Source organism: Penicillium canariense (assembly GCF_028826845.1).
Source record: "Penicillium canariense strain IBT 26290 chromosome Unknown utg000002l_segment0_segment0, whole genome shotgun sequence".
NCBI classification, from domain to species: domain Eukaryota; kingdom Fungi; phylum Ascomycota; class Eurotiomycetes; order Eurotiales; family Aspergillaceae; genus Penicillium; species Penicillium canariense.
The window spans coordinates 4,061,595-4,081,548 of record NW_026622729.1 but is presented as its reverse complement, the minus strand read 5'-3'; the positions used below and the strand labels follow the sequence as shown (position 1 = coordinate 4,081,548).

At 52.8% G+C, this 19,954-nt stretch overlaps 8 protein-coding genes across 8 annotated transcripts; 6 read left to right on the top strand and 2 right to left on the bottom strand.

The window, feature by feature from the left end:
- Positions 1 to 813: 813 nt before the first annotated feature.
- Positions 814 to 2,230, bottom strand: N7482_004655 (NAD(P)/FAD-dependent oxidoreductase; the record flags this gene model as incomplete). Its single annotated transcript, XM_056686780.1, has 3 exons — positions 814 to 1,078; positions 1,133 to 1,376; positions 1,423 to 2,230. 3 exons carry the CDS (start codon positions 2,228 to 2,230, stop codon positions 814 to 816), a joined length of 1,317 nt encoding a protein of 438 aa, XP_056545522.1.
- An 881-nt stretch (positions 2,231 to 3,111) lies between these two features.
- N7482_004654 (SPX domain protein) lies at positions 3,112 to 5,581 on the bottom strand (the record flags this gene model as incomplete). Its single annotated transcript, XM_056686779.1, has 3 exons — positions 3,112 to 3,264; positions 3,333 to 3,722; positions 3,764 to 5,581. 3 exons carry the CDS (start codon positions 5,579 to 5,581, stop codon positions 3,112 to 3,114), a joined length of 2,361 nt encoding a protein of 786 aa, XP_056545521.1.
- Positions 5,582 to 6,833: 1,252 nt separating this feature from the next.
- Positions 6,834 to 8,229, top strand: N7482_004653 (NUDIX hydrolase; the record flags this gene model as incomplete). The annotated part of the gene is made up of 2 exons (XM_056686778.1): positions 6,834 to 7,318; positions 7,383 to 8,229. 2 exons carry the CDS (start codon positions 6,834 to 6,836, stop codon positions 8,227 to 8,229), a joined length of 1,332 nt encoding a protein of 443 aa, XP_056545520.1.
- A 202-nt stretch (positions 8,230 to 8,431) lies between these two features.
- Positions 8,432 to 8,938, top strand: N7482_004652 (uncharacterized protein; the record flags this gene model as incomplete). The annotated part of the gene is made up of 3 exons (XM_056686777.1): positions 8,432 to 8,527; positions 8,604 to 8,635; positions 8,746 to 8,938. 3 exons carry the CDS (start codon positions 8,432 to 8,434, stop codon positions 8,936 to 8,938), a joined length of 321 nt encoding a protein of 106 aa, XP_056545519.1.
- Positions 8,939 to 9,433: 495 nt separating this feature from the next.
- Positions 9,434 to 11,100, top strand: N7482_004651 (uncharacterized protein; the record flags this gene model as incomplete). Its single annotated transcript, XM_056686776.1, has 5 exons — positions 9,434 to 9,582; positions 9,648 to 9,675; positions 9,743 to 10,256; positions 10,325 to 10,795; positions 10,994 to 11,100. 5 exons carry the CDS (start codon positions 9,434 to 9,436, stop codon positions 11,098 to 11,100), a joined length of 1,269 nt encoding a protein of 422 aa, XP_056545518.1.
- Positions 11,101 to 11,828: 728 nt separating this feature from the next.
- Positions 11,829 to 15,026, top strand: N7482_004650 (uncharacterized protein; the record flags this gene model as incomplete). Its single annotated transcript, XM_056686775.1, is given in 5 exon segments — positions 11,829 to 11,886; positions 11,930 to 12,068; positions 12,122 to 12,406; positions 12,460 to 13,021; positions 13,038 to 15,026. The coding sequence occupies 5 exon segments, from the start codon at positions 11,829 to 11,831 to the stop codon at positions 15,024 to 15,026; spliced, it is 3,033 nt and encodes a 1,010-aa protein (XP_056545517.1).
- Positions 15,027 to 16,002: 976 nt separating this feature from the next.
- N7482_004649 (putative tetracycline transporter) lies at positions 16,003 to 17,418 on the top strand (the record flags this gene model as incomplete). Its single annotated transcript, XM_056686774.1, has 2 exons — positions 16,003 to 16,071; positions 16,144 to 17,418. 2 exons carry the CDS (start codon positions 16,003 to 16,005, stop codon positions 17,416 to 17,418), a joined length of 1,344 nt encoding a protein of 447 aa, XP_056545516.1.
- Positions 17,419 to 18,222: 804 nt separating this feature from the next.
- Positions 18,223 to 18,986, top strand: N7482_004648 (DsbA family oxidoreductase; the record flags this gene model as incomplete). Its single annotated transcript, XM_056686773.1, has 2 exons — positions 18,223 to 18,267; positions 18,330 to 18,986. 2 exons carry the CDS (start codon positions 18,223 to 18,225, stop codon positions 18,984 to 18,986), a joined length of 702 nt encoding a protein of 233 aa, XP_056545515.1.
- Between the last annotated feature and the right edge of the window lie 968 nt (positions 18,987 to 19,954).

Sequence of the window (19,954 nt, the reverse complement as noted above, 5' to 3'; positions counted from 1 at the left end):
TGGAGTTTACCATTTTTTACCATTTGATTTTGTGTGTAGTCAAGTTGTCGGTGGAGGCTTATATATGCCCATCCGCTGAGTGGATGGTGTCATCGGCCTAACTCCGACCGGATATAATTCCGTGTCGTTTCACCCCACGTTTGTAAATCAGTGCACACCTTCGCCCCTTAGTTTTATGGAGTACATGCCTGTTGATTTTCGGTAGTTTTGAACCTTACTGATTCAGAAGAGGCAGGAGAATCCTTTTTGGGCCCGTTGTTCGTTCGGTATCTTATCCCACCGGAGCCTTGACGGGCCATGTTTTTTTGAACCAAACCCCATAATAGTTCACAAGCTCATTTACAATGCTTAGCCGGATGAATTACAAACGCATATCATGCAATTGGTGTCTTAAAAATGCAAACCGCCAGCCTCTCAGCCTCCTCCTGCCAACAGCAAAGAACCCAATATCTTTCGCTGACCCCAAAGAGGCGCTTATGGAGAAAATAAATTTGAAGTAGGTGACGATTACTCTTCAATAAACAATGATTCTAGTTCGAAAGCCGTCCGGAGAATGAAACTGGCTAGTAAAACCGTCATAAAATAGGATATATATAATAGTACTTAATATTCGAAGGGTCCAATTATCTATATACCCCTGTAGATAATACTTTAATGGTTATCCAAATGCAAACGCAGACCCAACAAGAATATTCTAGGTAGTCAACTGAAAAAAAAGACCTTGCTCAATGCTAACCGTTTATGATTCGTCAATCATATCATGCGAATGCGCCACCACGCTTAAACCTGCCCCGGAAGCCTATTCAAGTCCAACTACAGCTTCGCGGCAGGTTCCAACAGATGCCTCATCTCGGAGTTCGGATACTCCACGTTTTGAGATGCATCGGGTCGCTGTCGATCCCAAGCCCATTTCTCCACCAATTCGGGCGCCAGCTCGCCCTCAAGCATTTGTGTGATGTACTTGCCAAGCACAGGGAAGAACTTGTAGCCATGGAACGAGCCGCAAGTGGCGATGTAGAGTCCCTTGGAGGCAGAGTGAGGAGAAATGATAAAGTCGGAGGTGGTGGTGAAGGCGTCCCTTTTGAGTGTTACTTTGGAAATCCACAATATGTTTGATACAAGGGGTACTTACCAACAAATCCGATGCTTCGTCATCTCCCAATCCGCACTCTCGGGTCCGTACCAGAGATTTCTAGACTCGACAATGTCTTGCTTGAGAGGCCCGGGCACCTTCCACTGGTTGTAGTCGTGCGTGGGTGGAGGGGAAGAAATATAACGACCAGGCAACACCTCTCGGGTATTTGTGAAAATTTTGGATCCCCACCACTTAAGCTCTCCGTCCTTGGTAGGAGGAATGCTACCAATGAAGGGCTTACCTGTTGACAGTTAGCGGCATTCGTGTAAGCATATCGGAAAACGTACCCTCCTCGGGTGTGTAGCCCTGGAAGCCAACAGGCATGCCCTCGAACTTCTTGTACTGCTCTTTCTTGAGCTGTGCCATTCCCGTCGTAATACCAGCAGCCAAAATTCGCTCTCCAGCCCGAAGACCGGCATTGCCGCTCTTCGCAGCGCTCCACTCCAGCAAAGTGGGAGTGAAAGCGCCGGTAGCAACGATAGTATGCGTGGCCGACAAGATCTTTTCGGATTTGGTCTTGACACCAGTGCAAGAACCACGACCATCAAATTCCAGGGTGGCAACCTCAGCCGCCACGTACTTGACGCCCAATTCCAGGCACTTTTTCGTAATTGCTCGAAGAGAATCTCCAGCGGCGGCCCAACCACTAGCCCTGTTCACGAGAACCTCCTTGACACCGGTGTAGTCAGCCTTGTCAAAAAGACCGCCGTAGAGCTTTCGGGCCTCAGCAACAGGGAGGGCAATGATATCGTCGTTGCGGCCAAGCTCCTTGTGGTGGGCGATGACGTTTTGCGCATAGTCACTGCGGCACGTCCAGTAGACACCAGTCTGGTGGAAATAAGGTTGCCAGAGGGGATCGGACTTGAAAATGTCTTGGGCTTCAAGAGCCAGTCTACAGTAGACCTTGTCGTCGTAGTCGGCGCGAACAACCTTGTTCCAATCCCATGATGCAGCCACCCGGGACTCGGCGTCGTATGCATCTCGGTCAACGAGAGTCACTGACGCATTGGGATACTTTTGGATAAGATGATAGGCAGTTGACACGCCAAAGACGCCAGCGCCGATAATAAGGTATGAGGGGTTGCTTGAGGCCATTTTGAAAACGACGCAACCAGTGTCTTTTGCAAAAGCCGATGTCTCTCAGCTGCTGCTCAAAGAGACGTTGTCCCTTTGGAGATTTAGGGGGATAGGGATGATCAACGAACGTACTAGGGGGCTTTCGTTCTTAAATATCAGGGCGAATTGACCGCTTATCTGTCAATTGAGACTTATGACTATCTAACTAACGGTGACTCCGGCCTCGCTTCATCGGGCGGGGGTCCCGCTGAGCCGATCACGTGGGTTATAGTTCGGCAAGCGAGCCGGTCATGCCAGTCGTGATATTTAGATTCTTAATCAGTTTATTTTTACTGCAATTGGTATAGCAAATCAATTATAAGATAGATTTCCCTGTTCCATGGGCTCCTGTGTATGCTGCGCTTTTGTAGTCATCTGTGAAACGTGCGGATCAGAATCTAGCGGTGTTTCCCGCGTTCCCTATATGCAGACTGATCAAGCAGGAGGGGTGAGCTAGAAATAAGGGCGAGCGATAGCTATGATACACTCTGTGGATATACCACGAGAATGGAAAACGAAGCCAAGACTCCGAAGCGACTTTGAACGCCCCAGCATCAGTGATCAAATCATTTGAGAAAGGGTTTCTTTTGTTTTTGATTGCATAGGCAGCTTTGGGGAATACTACTCCATATATGGAAGGGAGAGCAAACAAAAGTCACTTCGATAAGTCGGTGTTGAACGCAAGTAATTCATAATACATACACCGTTGACTCCGAAAATGCAGGAAAAAAAGCCTCTCAAGTCCTCGACAGGAAGACGTGTCGCGGGCGAGAGCTTATGTACACAAATGATCATGTACGGCTACCAAGGAAAAGATATCTGAGGGATGCTGTCCCATTGCCTTCAACTTGATTATCCTATTATAACACCTGCTGCTGCTGGACCATCATTCGCGCAGCCTCGTCTCGCCACGAGGCAGGGTGCGAGCCAGTGGCAAAGACAGTCGAGTTGGAGTGGACGGGCACGCCGGCGGAGGGGGGGTTGTTGCCAGCCTGTTCAAGCATAGCCTTGTACTGTTTCCCTGGTGTTAGAACGAATCTCGGAGAGAGGGAGATGGGATGGAAAGCGGAACTACACGAACCTTGAAGGCAAAGTTCAGGACCAAGGCGACGGCCAGACCAACGCACACAACGAGCGGACCGAACATGTTATCCAGATCCTTTCCACTGCGCTGGCGAATGAGCCGCGCGCGCTTCTCGTACATGTACCATCCCCAGGCGGCGGAGAAGAGGGCGAAGAAAGTGTAGACGATGGCTAAGGCCTGGGCCACCCGGTTGTGCTTGCCGGCGGCATTGTACAGACCCAGGGACAGACTGGACAGCAAGATGCTGATATGCAGCCACTTGATGAAGGTGCGTTGGTTCGCGAGCCACACTTTGCTTTCCACGCGGACAGGGCCCGAGTCCTTGATCCAGATGCCAGGATGGCGCACACCAGGAGGCAGGACGACGACCTCCCGGCCGGTCCAGTTCTCGGGGGAAATACCCAGCGACTGCAAGACCGAGGCAAAACGGGAAGGGGGGCTTGGGGTTCCTCCGCAGGCTCGGCGACAGGCTCGGGCTCACGGTGCGGCTGAGGCTCAATGGCAGAGATGCGTGGCCGCTGATGATTATGGACTTCACTGACGCCAGAGGGCCGGCGCAGGGCGGAGCGGCTGCCCGACTCGCCCCAACGACTGAAGGGAGATGCAGACATAGGCCCACTGGGGCTGCCGGTGCCACCGATGAAACTGCCAACGGCTATGTCCTCCTCAGCGCGCTTAGCCAGTCGCTCTTGTTCCTCGAGGAAGGCAGTCTCCGGGTCGCGGCGAATATCGTTCTCCAGCTCGCCCAGCCAGAAGGGGAAGCTGTTGACGTGATCTTCAAAGAGCTGAGCGACACCGTGAACGAACTTGGAAAAGCGGGGCGCGTCCTTCACCAGGTGAGAGGACATGAGATCATTCACCCACTCGACATCCTGAGCCTTTCCCCGCAGCTTGATCTCAAGCAAGGCGTGCGGGAAACGGGAAATCTCGCCAGTTCGGACGGCATTGAACGGATATGACATGCCGGCATCGTCCAGGTCGGTGCGGTGCCACTCAGAGGGGTCGCGGCAAGGGCGCTCGCTGTCGAGGCTATCCTCGCGGATCATGGCGAGATTGGTATCCAGGGAGATACGGATGCGATTATCACCAGGAATTTGGAACGCAGTGCGAGTGTAGTTAGCCCGGAGCATGGGCTGCAAGTTGTTCTCCTTGATGAAAGACTGCACCTCCTCCACATCCTTCTTGAGGGACTCTGCCTCGGCCGAGCCCTCGCCATTTCTCATGTCTTCCATCCGATGAACCTTCTTGTCCAGGTGGTATTCACCATCCAAGAACGACTTGATGTGCTTCTCCTTGAGCTGCACTTTAACCTCGCGGCTACTGTCGTCTTCCGTGACAATCTTTTTCTCAAGGAAAATGGGAGGCTTGTCCTTCAGCTGCCCGGTCCACCGCAGCCTCAAAGAGCCCGCCTCAGAGGCACGGGCGACCTTTTGGTTATATAAATCAAACTGAGGGTTATCAAAGTAGAGAGAGGTGATGGTAGGGTCGTCGGATAAGCTATCCAGATTCTTCGCGCTGCCGGGATTGTAGATGAGGACAGGCAGGCGACGGAGAATGTAGGTTTTAACCTCTAGAACGTTGTCGACGTGCACCCAGAACTTGTAGGATGAATACACATCGCGCCCGAAACCAGGTTCCGTCTCCTTTGAGTGCACAATGTCCTGACTCAGGGTCTCGCGCACAAACGAGTACATCACCGACAGGCGGTGAACCAGAGGAGAGTAGTCCTCCGAGTTGAAGGGCAGTTGAGACAAACGCACTTGCAGCAGGGGCTTGACGCGGTAGCGGGCTCCACGCTTCCGGTCATGCTTCTTGGCAGCCTTGAGGAAGCCGGTGAAGTTGATACGACTGTACTTCTCCAGTTCGCTGACCTCTTTGGTGATATTGTCGAGCTCCTGCAAAACTTCCGATGCAATTGTCCGCTTCTCTTGGTCCGTGAGAGCTGGGCCTTCCTGCTCCGTGACCGGTGCCAAGGGCCGGAGCTTGGCCTCGCACGCCGCGCTACGCTCTCGGAGCTGCTGCGAGGTCTCTGATTGGAATGCATTCACCTTGTCGAGCTGGACATTGATGAGTTCCTGCACGAATGCCTCTTCGTCCTGCTCAGTCCACTGGCTTTCGTCTGAATCACTGGCGTCTTCGCTGGTGACATCATGCTCGCGCAGAAGCGTCTTCAGCTTGGCGTAGTCGATGTATTTTCCCTTCCAGGGCGGGTACACCGCGTTCCGCAGCGTCTTTCCGAACCGCATGGTGCGTCAGCCGAGGTGGTGGATAGACCAGATGAAAATGAGGGGGCTTGTGGTTGTGTAGCCTGCCCGTGGTATCTGACGTCCACTGGGGGGTGCAGTGCAGGTCAATTGCTAGGATGACAAGGCCTGAGAGGCTAAGGGATCCAGGACTCGAGGTCAATTGGAGCTGAACTGCAACCTTCGGAAAGCAGCAGTTTCCAAACAGCTCGATGGTTTTCTCCTCGACGAGAAAGCGAAAACGTGAGGCGAGTGGATCGCGGGCGTCGAGGCTGGTCGCACGTGCAACGGGCTGTGGCTAGCTTTCTTCTGCCGCCGGACCTCCGCGGCCAATCAGCGCGGCACCGCCTCGATTAACTTGAGACCGTAGCTTCATCTGCTCCGGACTAACCGGCGCGGATTAATAATACTCCGCAGTCCGCTGTATGGTCATTTTGACCCTTTCGGCTGGATTACCGTGCTAAGACCGCGGACGGCCACCGCAGCGCCGGTGTCGCGGTGGATTTCGGCGACTCCTGATGGCCTCTTGACGTGAGTCACAAACTGTTGGTCCATCTAGCACCCTCACAAATGTACTCACAATTGGGATATTTAGTGAAATGCTGTTCTGACTGGAAAAATAAGGTCTTTCTTCTCAGTTGGGAGGATCCTTTCTCATTCTTACAATCTATTCATGCTTTTATTTTACCAATACACCCAGATTTCCTGGGTCAATGGAACCTTAAATGGATCTCGGCCAGCGCCCCACACTCACGAACGAGGAAGTCGATCTAAGGCATTGGCAATTGATATACACTAGCAACTCTCCGTATGAGATAATGAAATGGTCAAATGTCAGAGTGATACCTCGATCAAACATTCTCAAGAGCTGTAAAACCCCTTTCCAATAATTATTTCACACACTCGTGGGTGCATGCAACAGGCGCTGTCCTGAACCAACTTATGTCTTCGGTCTCCGTGGGAATTAGGGTTGCTCATAAGTATACTCCACTTGTAACCTGAGCAGCCCAAAAATCTCTCCTTTCCGACATAATTGCGTTGCATTGCTCTTGAATACATCAAATCTTGTTTGAATGCCTAGTAGTTTCAAGCCAAACCTCGGATCTCCCCGATCACCTTAGTCAGCCTCGGCCCAGCGCCTGAATTCAAAGGAGACTCCGTTTGCATCAGACTGCCAATAGTCCATACATACCTCCATACGCGGCCTTCTGCGGGCGTTCCATATAGTTCGGTGTATGCGCGCCGTCCTCGTCCGATGGCGGAGCCAGCCCACCCCAAGCACACGCCGGGCCTATCCCAGCACCTCCATGGCGTTTTAACCGAGCTGCATCGGCGGCCGTACCCACATGTTCCCAACCCACCAGACTGCAAGAAACGAGCATCGGTGGCCCTGATTCTCCGGATAAAACCGACCTACGACCACTGGCCGAGCTCCAGCACTGGAACAAGTGATCCCTCTTTGTCCATTGAGCAGCGTCTGCAGAGTTTCTTTGCCCAGCCGTGGGTTCAGCATGGGGATCCGGAGGTTTTGTTCATCAAGCGCGCCTCGCGTGTGGGAGATCGGTGGACCGGTCATGTCGCTCTGCCGGGTGGAAAGAGGGACCCGGAAGACGTGGATGATCGAGCAGCGGCGATTAGGGAGGCGTCCGAGGAAATTGGACTGGACCTGACGACGGACGATGTGATCAGCGTGGGCAACCTCCCCGAGCGAGTGGTCACTACTAGCTGGGGATCGATACCGTATGCCTTCATTGTGCTCTCAACCCAATTTTCCTCCCGTATACTAATCTGTTTCACTTCTTAGACTGATGGTTCTTTCCCCGTTTGTCTTCATTACCACTCGAAGCGATTGCGCAACATTGAAACTACAGCCCACCGAGGTGGCATCAACACATTGGATCCCGCTACGAGCTCTGTTATCCCCGTCCCTTCGTACAGTCGAATATGTGGACATGTCGCAGCGGTTTGCTCGGCAGGGCGGGTTCCTGACTCGCCTGGCTGTGCGGTCCCTGATGGGCTGGATGCAGTTCTCGGCCGTTCGACTGCTCCCGTCAGAGACCCAACAGTGCACTTCAGTCCCGGGGTTTGTGCCTGATGACACGAATCAAAAGACCTCATTGATGTCCAGGTTTAAATCTTGGAGTCTGAGCAACCAAGCGGATTCGGGTGATTTGAACCGCCCCCTGTTACTTTGGGGCCTGACGCTTGGTATCTTGGCTGATTTCTTGGACATGCTTCCTCCTCACACCGCCGTCGAGCTATGGAAGTACCCTACATTCACTGCGCCTGATTTACGCTTCATTGTAAGTGTCTTGACCTTCCACCTACGAAAGCGCAATGCGCGTGACGTGAAATTGGGTGCCCGGCCCAACGAAACTGCCGCGGACAGCGAAACCGCCGCCCTGCCCGTCACCCCGAATGCAGACGGCCATGACCACAACAAAGTGGGGATCGGTGGTCTGGGTGTTGGCCGGTACTATGGCCCAGGCGATCGCGCCGTGGATGGGACCTCGTACGCCGTGGGCATCATGTTGCGGGGATATTATCAACGGTTGCGGATGGCAATCTGGCTCTTCCTCGCCTGGCGCGCGGCTCTTGGCTCAGCAGCAGCCATTACAGTTTGGCGATTTCTTCGTCGGCGACTCCAGTAATACGTTTCACATATTACTCTAGCTAAAACTAGAGAGTACATATAGAATGGCGACTCGAATCTTATAGAATGGGGCACCCACGCTAACTACGAGATGAATTGATTACATAACGTAACCCCACATCTTCAACCGGCCTCAAGCTCCGCAAGTAAACAATCCCCTCGCCTCTCATCGGTCGCGCACCAGATTCCAGTTCAGCACTATGGCAGCAACCCAGAAGCTTTATCCCCGAGGGACTGTCAAGCGCATCGTCAAAGCGCACTCCAACCGCAGCGTGAGCAAGAATGCCGACATTCTGGTATGTTCTAGCGTACCCAGCATCTCTCCATGCGACGAATCACGTTGCTAACGGCCGCTTTTGCTTGATCTTTCAGATATTCCTGGACTATATGCTGTTCATGCAGGAGTACGATTTGCATCTTCCCTCCTTAAGCCATTCTGCCCCTGTCGCATCCATTCTACGCCTCGAATTGAGCTCTGCTGTGCGGAACACGCTAACAAACAACCAACCCTTAGATTGATGCGCGAGGCTTCCATCCGATCGCGCAAGTCAGGCGAGAAGAATATATCGGCAAATTCCATTCGCAAGGTCACCGAGGTGCGTAAAATCTCATCTGTTTCGCGATGGGTCTTCGTGTCCACGAAGAAAGCGCTGACACGGATTGATTGCCTTCTCATCCAGAAAACCCTGCGCAAATTCCAAGGATAATCGAGCCCCCTAGGCTTATCCGGGTTGAAGGAGAGATTGGAGTGATACTTGTGGTCGCGTGTTTGGATTGAAGCGGCGTCTTTTGGGTGTGTGGTCTCGGTCTACTAGTATTATGGCGTAATGGCGTGCGGAGTGTATGATACCCCAGATATGGCGAGAAATACCAGGCTCGGTAGTATTTTGAATCCAGTGGTTCATCAGCAGACCGCGTGAACCGGGAGGTGCTGGTCTCTGAGACTTTTGTAGAGCAGCCACTGTAAAGGTACCTCCGGTGGGCTCAAATGCGGGCAGCCCACCGATCAGGAAAGGGTTCGGGCGACTTCCACCCGCATCGATTGCGCGGATCTTCGATCTTCTCCTCTCCAACTCCGCGACCTTCCCCCAACCTCCTCTTTCATCTAAAACCCTCGTGTGGTTGTCTCCCGTGCTCGCACCTTGTACAGCGACCCATCTCTCCGAGTTTAACTTTAGACGCTGTGTCACCCACATTCCACTATGGCTCCCGCCTCCACCACCTCCCAGCAACCCAGCAACAAGGCCAAGAAGCAGACATCTCAAGCTTCCAACACCTTCAAGCCTGATCCTGAGAGCCCCACGTCAGATGTGAATGGGAATGAGCCCACCTACTTGAAAGAACTGCAAAAGTGCGTGTGAGGCGACTGGTTTGTGTCTGACACAAGAAGCTAACCAAACTGGTTTGCGCCTCTAGGAGCCTGCGCAACGCGGCGAAGAAGCTGGTACGTAAGACTTTGGCTGAATCTCATAGCTCGAACGCTGACTAACAACTTATTTCTCATCGGATAGAATGCTACTGCGAAAATCGATGCCATCATCGCCGAGCACAAGGGCAAATCACTTGACGACCTTGTGGAGGAGAAGAAGATCAATGCCGACCAGAAGGCCCAGGCTCTGAAGAAGCCAGCGCTGCAGGCAGCTGTTGCTCAGATCGAGGAACAGATTGGCCACTTCAAGCAGTTTGCGGCCCAATACGAGGCGCGGCTGGAGAGTCAGAAGGCTGACCTGATGAAGGCTCACCAGGAGGAGCTGGAGGCAGTGCGTGGCAATGCTATTGCCGATGCGACGGAGACTTCTTCGCGAATTCTCCGGGAGCAATTGCTCACCCTGAGCAAGTTCCTGTGCGCCGCCGCCAATGTGCGCCGTGCGGGCGATGCCGAGTCTCTTGAAAGCCGTGCTTTTGAGGGTGTGCTATTCCAGGTTTACGGTGGTAACAAGGAGGCAGTCGATTCCATGGTGAAGCTAATTGACGGTGCGGACGAAAAGGTGGTGGGCGTTGAGGGTGACACGCTGGATCTGAGCTGTAAGTTCACTACTTCATTATCCTGCTGTGATCATTCCATTTCCTGTGCTGATGTTTCATTCCGATAGATGGCGATGTGAAAGTGGCGTCCAGCAAGTTTGCGCCTATGGCGGAAGCCTCCAATGTCACCACCGAAGCCGACCCGGTGTCCGACCCAACTCTGGCCAACGCTGGCCTGACCGAGCTTCAGGATACTTCTGTAGGCGCTGAGGTGGCTGCGTCCCAGGCTGCGGCTAGTGCGACACCCCAGGCCGACCAGATTGCGCCACCCTCGCAGACCTTGATTTCCGATGCTGCGAACCAGGTGGCTAATGCGACCTATAACCCGACTTCCATGGACTCGTCGGCCACCACCGACGGCTGGGTGGAGGTTCCTCGTGACCCTGCTGAAACCGACACCGGCCTCCAAGCCACTCCTGCCAATGCTGATTCCGACGTGAGCAACACCACTCCTGTCGCGGAAGGTGCTGGAGCCAAGGGACATAATGGTGGCCGTGGCGGCCGTGGTCCCCGCCGTCCCCGTGGCGGCGAAGGCTCTCGTGGACGAGGCCGAGGTGATCACCGTGGCCGAGGCGACTTCCGGGGTCGCGGCCGCGGAGGCCGTGGCGGTGGTCGAGGCCGCGGCGGATCGAACGGTTCTCCTGCAGCGACGCCCTCGCCCGAAAGCCAAGGCACAGCACAGTGGTAAACCCAGTTCACATCACCTCGATGCTGAGCACATGAACCCAACCTAATAGCCGGCTTCACCTATACCGGACACGCTGTCGCCCTCACTGCCATTCTCTATTGCCGCTGGTCTGGTGTTATGGATCACGAACGCAACGAATTTTCTTTCCTGGAGTGATATCTTCCTCTGCGAAAAGTCATCTCCTAATAATGCTTTGTTTCGAGCGTGCATATTACCCCGATCAGGGTTATCTTTCTCCATGTATTCTATTGTTATTTTCTTGGGTGATTCGATGGTGATGGGCAATGTCGGGCTAGCAGCTTAATTCCGATAGGAAAGCTATGAATACAGTCAACAATATGGCGGGCTATATTGTCATCTTCTCTTAAATTTGTAGATATAGTAAACGTGAAAGCGAGCAGTGTGAAAGGGCGATTTCGGAACGCTGGTCTATCGCCTAGGCTATTACTTTATCACCATCAACTTGTTGGACTCAGACACGCGAAACAAGTACCTCTTTGACTATTAAGTTGATGAGGATTTGGTCAGAAGTAGATTCTCTTGGATACCTATTTTAGCCCAACAGCTAACATGATAGAGAATCCAAGACACCCCTCACGTGCTAACCTCATAAGTCTATACAATCCAGATAAGCTAGGTAGGCTCTTCATTCGAACTGAAACCTGAGTGACTAAAAGTATACTCTGCAGTGGAATTGAACCATTCAAGATCATGGCAATTCAAGCAGAATATTCAGAACACACCCCTGTCAGGCTAGCACGTGCAGGCTCGATGCGGGGCGATGGGTTTCAGCTGGGCGCTTAGGCTGTCGCCCAGCACGTCGTCCGTTGTGTGACATCGTGCATTTGTGAACACCCTATATATCGCTAGATACTTATGAGAACATGGAGCTGGCAGGGCCTACCACGGTCTCTTCCGAGCCGCTACGAGTCCTATCGCTCGGTAGGTAACCTCTGTGCTTTAAAGTGTCACTAACAGGTCTCAGATGGCGGCGGAATCCGCGGGCTCTCGAGTCTCCTCATCTTGGAGAGAATTATGGTGAAGGTCCGCGATGCCCGGCATCTAAGCTATGTTCCGCGACCGTGCGACCATTTTGATCTGATCGGTGGCACAAGTACCGGAGGGTAAGACCTTTTTCAGAAATTTTAGATATTTTCACTGATATAGTCTATAATAGCATCATTGCTATCATGCTTGGCAGATTAGGCATGACAGTCGACGAATGTATACGAGCCTACAGACAAGTTGCCCAGCAGGCCTTCACTCCGAAGCGGACCTCAGTCTTACCCCCATCACCTACCGGTGCTTTCTCCGCCAAAGCACTCGAAGATGCCATGAAAAGTATCGTCCGGGAGTACTGTACGGATATCGAATGCGTGGCGCGCCGGCGCGAAGGCCATGCAACTGCTAAGACATGTCCACATGACGATCTAATATTCCGTGACCAGGAATGCACGAAAACGTAAGTATATAATCACGAAAAAATAGCCACCAGCGGTTATTGACTTGCCCTAGTGTGGTCCTAGCAATCACAAAAGATAATGTCGATGCGCCACCAACGCTCTTCACGACGTACGATCCCCCTCCTGCATTCGAGGCCATCACGCTTTGGCAGGTCGCAAGAGCTACCTCGGCAGCGACAACCTTTTTCAAATCAATCAGCGTTGGTCGAGACGGAATACAGTTCATTGATGCCGGATTCGGGTACAATAATCCATGCGATATCCTGGTGCAGGAAGCCCAGCGAGTATTTCCTGAACGCAGACAAATGCAGATTCTCAGCATCGGAACTGGCCTCGGGGATGTCGTTATGATCAAAGATAAGCGACTGTCGATCATCACCGCGCTCAAAAAAATGGCGAGCTCATCCAAGAAGGTGGCGGCGAGTATGGATCATCGCTACAGCGATGGCGGCAAATATTACCGGTTTAATGTCGATCAGGGTCTTCAAGACATCACATTATCTGACTGGGAGAAGGCTAGTACCATCTCCTCGCACACCAACAACTATCTCGCTGAGAACGAGAGGAAGATCAGCAAGTTTGTGGATGATTTCACTCGTGGTTTCGAGAGGCAAGTGATAGCAGTTACAGATGGGCATAGACAAACACATCGTTAGTATACTACAAAGATTCTCGTCCCACTATATAAAAGTCACTAACACCCCACTAGCTCCCGGACGCGAGCCTGTGCATTTGATTCAATTCCCTCAAAACCATCGCTTTGTGGGCCGTGAAGAAAAGTTGGAGGAGTTAAAGCAAAAAATGTTCACCCAGAAGAACAATCGACGAGTCGCAGTATTTGGGCTAGGAGGCGTTGGCAAGACCCAAGTCGCTCTGCAACTCGCCCACTGGACAAAACAAAACATGCCGACTTACTCTATTTTTTGGATACCGGCTCTCAGTGATGCCAGCTTTGAACACGCATGCACGCAAATTGCGACGAAGTTAGGTGTAGGCAAAATCTCAGATAACGAAAATGCCATGGAATTAGTGCAGCGGCACCTAAGCTCAGAGGCATTCGGACCCTGGCTTCTTATTGTTGATAATGCAGACGACCTGGAGCTGCTTTTCGGCGACGCGGATATGCCAGGTGGTTTGAGCCAGTATCTACCAGACAGCGAAAACGGCATGACACTGCTCACTACTCGCTTCCGAAAGGTAGCAGTGTCATTTGCAGCAAATGACGTCGTCAAGCTTGAACAGATGAGTTCTCAAGAGGCAAACAATTTCTTGGAGGGATCTTTGATCCCCCAAGTCCTTCCTCGCGATCAAGAGGAAGTCACACAGCTGCTAGAAGAGCTGAACTATCTGCCGCTGGCGATCACACAGGCGGCAGCATACATGAATACAGCTGACATCTCGATTTCAAAATACCGCAAACTTTTGCGCAGCCCGCCAGAAGATGTGATCCGGCTCATGAGCAGACGGTTCCATGATAGCACTCGCTACAGAGGCTCACAGAACGCCGTCGCCACCACTTGGCTCATTTCATTCCAACAAATTCAAAAAACAGACAACATTGCCGCCAAGCTGTTAGCATTCATCTCGTGCATCGAGCCCAAAGCAATTCCACAAGACCTCCTGCCTGACTTCGGGTCGGAGGAGGAAACAGTGCACGCCATTGGCATTTTGTGTGGCTATGCGTTTTTAGTCAAAAGAAATGATACACTATTCGATATGCATAGCCTGGTGCACATGGCGACACAGAATTGGGTTCGCGAAGAAGGTTCCACCGAGGAGACTATAGAGATGGCAATCCACCATATAGCTGCAATTCTTCCGGACAATCATCACACGAATCGTGGGGTAAGGCAGGCTTTCCTACCGCATGGTCTTCAAATTCTCCAGAGAAGCAATGGGCGAGATATGGAGGCGAGGCTGCACCTGAACTTCAAAGTTGGATGGTGTTTGAGAGCAGATGGCCGGTTCAAGGAAGCTACCAAGTGTTATGACGAGGCCTACCACTGGGCCAAATTGCATTATATAGCAGAGCACCCTACCCGACTGGCCTCGCAGCATAAGCTTGCTAGAATTTATCGCGACAACGGCCGAATTAGCAAGGCGCTCGAATTGCTAGAGCATGTGTTGACAGTGAAAGAGAGAACCTTGGCTGAAGAGCATCCTAGCCGACTAGACTCGCAGCACGAGCTCGCCGGGGTATATCTCGCTCATGGTCAAATTAGCAAGGCGCTCGAATTGATGGAGCATGTGGTGACAGTGCATGGGAGAACCTTGGCTGAAGAGCATCCTAATCGGCTACTCTCGCAGCATGAGCTCGCCGTGGTATATCTCGCTAATAGTCAAATTAGCAAGGCGCTCGAGTTACTAGAGTATGTGGTGACAGTGAAAGGGAGAACCTTGGCTGAAGAGCATCCTGATCGACTAGTCTCGCAGCATGAGCTCGCTAGGGTATATTTCGCTAACGGCCAAATTAGCAAGGCGCTCGAATTGCTAGAGCATGTTGTCATAGTACAAGGAAGAACTATGGCTGAAGAGCACCCTAGCCGACTAGCCTCGCAGCATGAGCTCGCTGGGGTATATCTCGATACCGGCCAGATTAACAGGCGCTCAAATTGTTAGAGCATGTGGTCACAGTGGAAGGGATAATCTTGGCTGAAGAGCATCCTGATCGACTGGCCTCGCAGTATGAGCTCGCTAGGGTCTATCGCGCCGATGGCCAAAGTAGCAAGGCGATCGAATTGCTAGAGCACGTGGTCACAGTGAAACGGAGATCTGTGGCTGAAGCATCCTGATCGGCTGGCCTCACAGCGTGAGCTCTCATGAATGAAGCGTAGGTAGTAGCAAAGTGAACCCATTGTGCTTGCATAGCCTTTGGGAGAGGGCAACGGATTTCCATTGCGACCTGCAGCTAAGACGAGAGTTCAAAGGTGTGGAGGAGATTGTGGTGTCTTCGATTTCCTCATCGTTTTGCTCGCTTTCTTTTCAAAGGTATGGTTGTATGCGGGTCTGATCTCTCTAAAGCGCGACTGACAGATTTTCTCTCTTCGCAGGGGATGCATTGGATATACCTTTCTGTTGGAGATACTCTTTTCTTCGGATTGGGCCGTGTTGTTGAGATTGCTTTGACTGTGTGGACAATTATCAGGTGCCCACAAGGTATCGTATGCACGTCGATATGTCAAGACTGCTTCTCATTAGTAAAGTCTTGTTTATACAACGGGGCCTGAGACGACAATGAGCTTCCTTCACGGTCACGTGTGTTGCATCTCATTGGTTTCGCAGTGTGGCAAGACAAGTATCGTGCATCCAACATTTAAACAAATATTCCAAGAAAATGAAAGCAGGCCAGCAAATAAACGATTGCAATCTAGACTGGATTTCACCGGCATGTGCGGTTGTCAGTGAGGTGAGAATGTTGACATATCTGGGCGGAGAATGGGCGCTAGTTGTTCCCTTACTCCATACAGTAGTTATGGCCGGGGCAGCGGGCGCGTCGGTACTCCACTATTTACTTTGCTTCGGCAAACCGTTGGGCAAGCTCAACTCCTTCGGATTCTACCTTCTCACCTCTCTATCAATTAAGCCAGCCCAGACCATGGCTATCGCTGGCGCCCAACGAAAACAGGTTCTCAAGGTGTTGATGATCTCGCTCCTACTAGACCTCGTATGTTGGATCTCCCCATCTCACACCCGCGCAGTTCCCGCCAGAAGCATCCACGCTAACAATTAACTCGAGATCTCCTTTACCTTCATCCTGCCCCTCTTTCCTTCTCTACTATCCTTCTACCGCGCGCAAGACCCATCGCCCACCTCCCTCCTCAACCGCATCTTTCACTACCTCAACGCATACAAAAACGCCTTCGCCCGTCCCATCGACTCTCGCTATGACATCGTCCTCCTCGGCGGAGCCCTGGGCTCACTCTTCTCCCTCCTGCAAGCTTTCGTCGCCCCGATAATCGGCCACCTCTCCGACCGCCACGGCCGCCGGCGCGCCCTGTTAACCGCCATGGTCGGGAATATCTGTAGCGTCGCGCTCTGGGTCTCTGCGACGGACTTCCGGACGTTCCTGGCTAGCCGGGTGGTCGGCGGGCTCAGCGAAGCCAATGTACAACTAGCCAACGCCATTGTTGCAGATGTCACGGACGAATCGCATCGTGGCGCGTCGATGGCGCTTGTCGGGGCTTGTTTCAGCATTGCTTTCACGTTCGGCCCGATGCTGGGTGCTGCGCTGAGCTCGGTGGAGATTGTTGTCGCGAACCCGTTCATCGCGGCTGCGCTGGTCTCGCTGGTTCTTATTTTCGCCGAGACGGTCTATCTGTGGGCGTGTTTGCCGGAGACGCATCCGCGGTTTACTACGCTGAAACAAGAGGCCAAAGCTGAGTCTGATGGGATGGAGCAGTCTTCGTCGAAGGGTAGGTCCGTCGCGTCTCGCGGGCACACGAATAACCCGGCCCTCCTCAATGCCCTCCACTTCCTCTTCCTGCTCCCGTTTTCGGGCCTGGAGTTCTCTCTTCCCTTCCTGACGGCCACCCTCTACGCTGGAACTACCACGGCTAGCCCAGCCGCGTTGAACGGCCGTCTCCTCTCCTTGATGGGCCTGATTGCCTCCCTCCTCCAGGGTACAGTAGTCCGGCGTCTACCCCCGCTAGTCACCGTGCGAGTCGGCGTCATCGCCTGCGCGCTGTCATTCTTCTGTCTGGCGCATGTCTCCTCCCCATCAGGTCTCTACGCCGCAGGCGGCTTATTGGCTGTGACGAGCGCCACAGTTGTTACAGGCCTGAACAGTTTAGGCAGCTTCGAGGCCCGGGAGGCCGAGCGTGGGGCTGTGATGGGCCGGCTCCGCGGTTGGGGTCAAGCCGGACGTGCGGCTGGTCCGATCCTGTTTTGTACGTTGTTCTGGTGGGCCGGGCGCGGAACGGCGTATACTGTCGGCGGTTTGGCCATGTCCGTTGTGGCCGTGAGCGTCTTCGGCCTCTTGAAGTCACCTTCGGGGCATGCTAAAATGGAGTAGTTTTGTTATGATTATGGGGAGGCCTCCCTGCTTGGATCGCTGGCCGGGGCTGAGCAGGATTTTGCATTTACAAAGGGCATTGTTTTGGTTTTGTTGGTGGTCTCTGGACAATCTTTTAGGAATCTGCCATTATGCTTTGGGCATTGCATTATCCCTCTAGTACCATTCCGCATCTCTGATAATATCCTGTGTACACTGCCGGGCCAAATTGGTTACCAACCTGTTGAAACATGCTTGGAAGTCTGTCTGAAAAAACGGAGAGTTTGCCAGTATATTTTGACCTAGCCAATGAACTCGCGGAAAGTCTGCGATGGTACCCCTGGTCTTGAATTATACACTAGCCACTCAAGATGCGCTGGTAGATCCTTTGATCGGCAAAGCGTAGTTGAAATTCAACTCGAGACTCAATGGGCTTAAGGAGGGTGGGTGGAGCACCGTACCTGCAGCACGGCCAAGCGCAGGAAACCGAGTTCTGTGACGCTGTAGTGCATCTAGTCCACTTCCTTGACGCAGTCTCGACTGTGCATCTCAAACTATCGCTATACTTCCCCCCATGAGAGTACTCTATACTTCCCCCTGAAACTACGACAAAATGACGAACCGGTGGATCCCCAACCTTCCACGCTGCCGCTGCTGACAAATTGACAGCCGTTGGACCCGCGACGATCTATAAGCACGCTGGAACGTACGAATGTCGCTGAAGGCCCGCGTCCACCCTGTCCCAAGCGGCCTGATCTCTCCCCCCGCTCGTAATCTCCTCCCTCGCTAACCTCGCCAATCTCGCGAACCTCACCATCAAACACCATGACCAACTTCACGATCCAGATCATCTCCGACACCGTCTGTCCTGTAAGTGACCCCCTCCACCGCCGCGACTCTCCCTACCATCCAACTCACACAGCTGTAACCAGTGGTGCTATGTCGGCTACCGGCGCCTCTCGCGCGCCATCATCGCGCACCAGGCCAACAACCCCAGCGACACATTCACTCTGACCTGGAAGGCATTCTACCTCAACCCAGCCTCGCCCGACTTCCCCGGCGCCAACAAGCAAGAGATGTACAGCGCGAAATTCGGGGCCGACCGTACAGCCGCGATCTTCGCACGCCTTGCATCCGCCGGCGAAGGCGAGGGTATCACCTTCCGGTTCGGCGGGAACACGGGCAAGACACGCGACTCGCACCGGCTGCTGTGGTATGCAGGGCAGCAGGAAGAAGCGAAGCGCGAGGCTAATGCAAGTGCGCCGTCAACGGTGATCGGCGGGCTGCAGACGCGGGTTGCGGAGAAATTGTTCCGCGCGTACTTCGAGGACGAGCTGAACATTACGGATCCGAGGGTCTTGCTGGAGGCGGGTGTGGGCGCAGGCCTGGATCGGGATGAGGTGAAGAAGTTGCTGGATTCGGAGGAGGGCGGGGCAGAGGTTGATGCTGAGGCGAAGACGGCGGCCCGGCGACTGGTGACTGGCGTGCCGTTTTTCTCGATTCAGGGCAGGTACTCGGTGGAAGGGGCCGACGAGCCGGAGACGTTCTTGGAGGTGTTTGAGCGGGTGAAAGAGGATGAGAAGGCGTAGTTGGCTTCGTCTGTGCTGGCGACTGGCTGGTCCATCTCATCTGGATTGATTGGAGACTTGATGTATGGAGTATAGTATGATTTAATGTCCGAGGTCCTCGGCTCATAATAATTTGTATGGATTGAACCGTCATCAGCTGTCGCGTTGCTCTTTGATTTTGGAGATTAATGAGAAAATGGTACGGTTTAGCTGCGCCATACAATAGTGTTGCAGTTCTTCGTAACTCGAGATTCTGGATTGATCTGAAGTAGAACCGACACGGCACAAGAGCATACAAAGTTGGGACCAAGAGAGACGACCGGCCTTATTGCAGTAACTGGTCTAAACGATAACGGAATATAGATCAACAGTGAATATAATGTAAAGCATGTGGAAGACCCTCGATGAGAGAGTGGTAGATTGAGAGGGGTTATAGTAAAGTCTGCGTAAAGAGACTAGCGTATTACAATGGGAGAGGCCCCTCAAAGAGAGGACTTGTCGAAAAAACCGGGTTGAACATGTGTATGGTCATTGAAGTAAGCGCCTAAACGTCCAGTAATCGAGCAAAATGTACCAAGTCCCACCACCGTCACAGTCTATCGGCTCAAAATCGACACGCTCCACTACTGGATGCCTGACGACAAAAACATGGGATCTCATGAAGTCATGACGCTCGAGGGGGGGTCATTGGCAGCATAACATCCGCCTCAACGCCAAGCCCATGCAAAAGGAGGCGCGGTGAGAGAATACAAAATGAAAATTGTAAAGGAACAGAAGAAGGAAAATCCAAAGCGCCCCTCCTGCACCGGGCGTCTGGGCAAAGCAACAGCTGCGAAAGAAGCAGTAAGGCAAAACTGGAAGCAAAGCGACGAGAGATTCAGAATGATGATACACGGACGATATGGGGAGAGGCGATTGGTAAGGATATTGTAGAGCACAGCCCCGTCGTAAAACCAATAAGTAAGATATGGAATAGCATGTGCAGCAAT